A 4,279-nucleotide genomic window follows, 5' to 3' on the forward strand; every position below is an offset into this window, starting at 1 on the left:
CTGCTCGTTGAGTGGGGATGGGTCTTGGTGTTTAGATGGAGATATTATGTGGAGCTGGGAGGTCTTTTATGGACCAGTCTCTTGTACTTGACTCTCCCACCTCAGAGGCACAGTCCTGATGCCTGGCTGGAGCACCAAAAGCCTGTCATCCACACAGCTCAGAATAAAAGGGAGGAAAAAAAGAAAGAAAGAAAGAAGAAGGGAAAATAAAATAAAGTTATAAAAATAAATTTAATTAGTAAAAAAAATTTAAGTAATAAAAAATAATATGGAAAGAAAGAAGAGAGGAACCAAACCAAAAAACAAATCCACCAATAATAACAAGTGCTAAAAACTATACTAAAAAAAACAAACAGACAGACAGAACCCTAAGACAAATGGTAAAAACAAAGCCATACAGACAAAATCACACACAGAAACATACACATACACACTCACAGAAAGAGAAAAAGGGAAAAATAATATATTGTTGCTCCCAAATCCACCTCCTTAATTTGGGATGATTCATTGTCTATTCAGGTATTCCAAAGATGCAGGGTACATCAAGTTGTATGTGGAGATTTAATCCGCTGCTCCTGAGGCTCCTGGGAGAAATTTTCCTTTCTCTTCTTTATTCGCACAGGTCCCAGTTTTCATCTTTGTACCTGGCCCCGCCTCACCATGTAGGTCGCCTGACAGCATCTGTTCTTAACTCAGGCAGGACGGGGTAAAAGGAGAAGCTACTTCGGTGGCTCTGGCTCACTGAGGCCGGGGTGAGGGAGTGTTATGGAATCAGGGGCGAGCCTGCGGTGGTAGAGGCTGGTGTGACGTTGCACCAATGTGAGGCATGCCCTGTGTTCTCCCGGGGAAACTTTCCCTGAATCATGTGACCCTGGCAGTGGCCGGCTGCACAGGCTCCCGGGAGGGAGGAGTGGATAGTGACCTGTGCTTGCTCACAGACTTCTTGGTGACTGCAGCAGCAGCCTTGGCATCTCATGCCCATCTCTGTGGTCCATGCTGATAGCTGTGGCTCGTGCCTATCTCTGGAGCTTGTTTAAGTGGCGATCTTAATCCCTTCTCCTCCCGCATCGTGAAACAAAGAGGCAAGAAAAAGTCTCTTAATTGTGTTCGCTGCCGCCACCACGCCACTGTCGCTCTCTGATGCCGGCGCCACCTCTAGCTCGCTGAGCTTCTGCTGAAGGAGAAGGGAGGTAAGTAAGGAGGTCTTTATACCATGGCTCATACAAAGGAGACTGCCCGCAAATTGACCGGTAGTAAAGCACCGAGGAAGCAACTGGCTACAAAAGCCGCTCGCAAGAGTGCGCCCTCTACTGGAGGGGTGAAGAAACTTCATCGTTACAGGCCTGGTACCGTGACACTCCGTGAAATTAGACGTTATCAGAAGTCCACTGAACTTCTGATTCGCAAACTTCCCTTCCAGAGTCCGGTGTGGGAAATTGCTCAGGACTTCAAAACAGATCTGTGCTTCCAGAGTGCAGCTATTGGTGCTTTGCAGGAGACAAGTGAGGTCTATCTGGTTGGCCTTTTTGAAGACACCAACCTGTGTGCTATCCATGCCAAACGTGTAACGATTATGCCAAAAGACATCCAGCTAGCATGCTGCATACATGGAGAACGTGCTTAAGAATCCATTATGATGGGAAACATTTCATTATTTAAAAAAAAAATTCTCTTCCTGTTATTGGTAGTTCTGAACGTTAGATTCCCCCCCCCTCCCCCGTGGGGTCAAAAGGTACCTAAGTATATGATTGCAGGTGGAAAAATGGGGGACAAAAATCAGGTATTGGCAGTTTTACCATTTTCATTTGTGTGTGAATTTTTAATATAAATGCGGGGACATAAAGAATTAATGCAAGTCAAAATGTTTCAGTGAACAAGTTTCAGCAGTTCAACTTTATAACAATTATAAATAAACATGTTAAATTTTTCTGGACAATGCCATCATTTGGATTTTTTTAAAACAAGTAAAATTCTTATTGACTGCAACTAAATGGTGTTTGTAGCATTTTTATCATACAGTAGATTCCATCCATTCACTATATTTTTCTAACTGAGTTGTCCTATATGCAAGTACATGTTTTTTGATGTTGTCTGTCTTCTGTGCTGTTCCTGTAAGTTTGCTATTAAAATACATTAAACTATAAAAAATAAGAAAAAAGAAAAATCTCTTGCCTCTTCGACAGCTCCAGACATTTTCCCAGACTCCCTCCCAGCTACCTGTGGTGCACTAACCCCCTTCAGGCTGTGTTCAACAACCAAACCCAGTCCTCTCCCTGAAATACAACCGAATCCGGAGCCTCAGCTCCCATCACCCGCCCGCCCTGGCGGGTGAGCAAACAAGCCTCTAGGGCTGGTGAGTGCTGGTCGGCACCGATCCTCTTTGCAGGAATGTCTCTGCTTTGCCCTCCGTACCCCTGTTGCTGCACTCTCCTCTGTGGCTCCGAAGCTTGCCCCCTCCACCACCCGCAGTCTCCGTGAGTGGAAAGTCTTCCTTTCCTCCTTCACAGCTCCCTCCCACTGGTGCAGGTCCCGTCCCTATTCTTTTGCCTCTGTTTTCTCTTTTTTCTTTTGCCATACCCAGGTTCGTGGGGAGTTTCTCGCCTTTTCAGATGTCTGTCTTCTGCCAGCGTTCAGTAGGTGTTCTGTAGGAATTATTCCACATGTAGTTGTATTTCTGATGTATTTGTGGGGAGGAAGGTGATCTCCACGTTTTACTCTTTCGCCATCTTGAAGCTCCTCCTGAGGGTTGTTTTTAATATAGATATCTGCCACCTCTTTCCTCAATGTATACTGGCTGCTATCCTCTTTATAGGAGGTGTGACTGATGTTGTGATGACCAAAGCCTGCACTGAATATTGAGCAGGGCTTCCCCTTTGCTCTGTGATGTTCACTGCCCTGTCAGAAGTGAGGTCTGCTCCCTAATTCTTGGGTTAGAGGCCCCCAGATCTGTTTCTTAGCTTTGTTTTTGTTCTGCAGTGTGATATAGGTGGGATTGGACCACTCCCACTTGGACGGAAGCCACTGAGTCTTCCTCCTCTGGAGGAGTTCACCTGTGTCTGTGCTCTGTGGTGTCACCTTTTACCTGTTGTGCAAGCTCTCAGCTTACACTGTTGTAGGCACTGCTCTCTGTCCCACCTTACCTGTGGATATGCCAGTGGCTGGCCCTATTGTCTCTCAGATGTTGTTTACCCCAAGCCCCAATGTAGATCCACTGAAGTCAGGTCCAAGGATTGCAGTAATTATGGATCCGGACCTGCTTTGGGTGCTATGGGGGCAGCTTACTCTCTGGCCTGTCCCAACCCCCACGTTTATGTCCCCACAAAGTCTATAGCTGCTGAAGTTAGACCTGTCTTGGCTGTAGGAGCATTTGGTGTCCATTCAGATGTTCTGCATGTGCTGAATTAACCATTCCAATCACAGTGTCTTAATCCATGGTTTGCACTGCTTCAAGGAGAGATTTCAGCTCTGCTTCCTTAGTCACACATCTCCTGGAGTTCAGGTTTGGTTTCAGCCCCACCTCTCTGTATGGGTCACCCACAGCCATCTGCTCCCTGCCCAAGCAAGAGGGATCAGATACAGCGACCCCAGGTTCACAGGCCAGTTTCAGAAGGAGGAATTGGGGGTGGTGGCTGACTGGAGTGTGCATACTCTTTCAGGTGGGAGGGGGAGACGTTGGCAACGATTGGGGTGCGTGCATTTTCTCTGGCAGGAGTCCCTCCTAGTGCCTGTGGAGGCGGGGGCTGGCATGTGGGGAGAGAATTTTGATGGTGACCCTGCCCTTCATGCATCACTCTGCAATGGCGCTTCATTTCTATGGTAGCCCGGGCTTCCTCCAGGAGCATTCCTGGTTATGGATTTCCTCACTCCTGTTCCCTCAGGCTGTCTCTGTGCAGCCAACAGCAATTCTCTCCCTGGGTCTGCTCTCCAAACACCACATTCCAGCACCCAGACCCTGTCAGCACTGGCAGACACCCGTCTCAGGCTGGGGTGGACAGGGCTGTGACATTGACTATCTGTGTAAGTCTCACTCTTTCCTCCCTGCCATAGACCAATTGCTGCTCTTTCCTCTGACAGCCCCCAAATCTCCCCTTTTATCTCAGCTGATCTCGCCAGTGAGGAGTCTTCTCTGATTGTGAGAACATTTCCTCTCCTTCAGCTCCCCACCAGGGGCCCAGGTCCCATCCCATTTCCTGTTTTCTTTATTTTTATTTTCTCTCTTTTGTCCTACCCAGTTATTCGGGGACCTTTTCTTATCCTTATAGGTGTCTCAGGTCCTCTG

The 4,279-nt window shown here is 47.4% G+C and overlaps 1 protein-coding gene across 1 annotated transcript; it reads left to right on the forward strand.

Annotated features, from left to right (window-relative positions):
* Window positions 1-1,210: 1,210 nt before the first annotated feature.
* Window positions 1,211-1,634, forward strand: LOC115850024 (histone H3.3A-like). The gene has a single exon (XM_030851763.2). It carries the CDS (start codon window positions 1,214-1,216, stop codon window positions 1,622-1,624), a length of 411 nt encoding a protein of 136 aa, XP_030707623.1. The 5' UTR covers window positions 1,211-1,213; the 3' UTR covers window positions 1,625-1,634.
* The last annotated feature ends 2,645 nt before the right edge of the window (window positions 1,635-4,279 follow it).

The sequence above is a fragment of the Globicephala melas genome, chromosome X (genome assembly GCF_963455315.2).
Source record: "Globicephala melas chromosome X, mGloMel1.2, whole genome shotgun sequence".
NCBI classification, from domain to species: Eukaryota; Metazoa; Chordata; class Mammalia; order Artiodactyla; family Delphinidae; genus Globicephala; species Globicephala melas.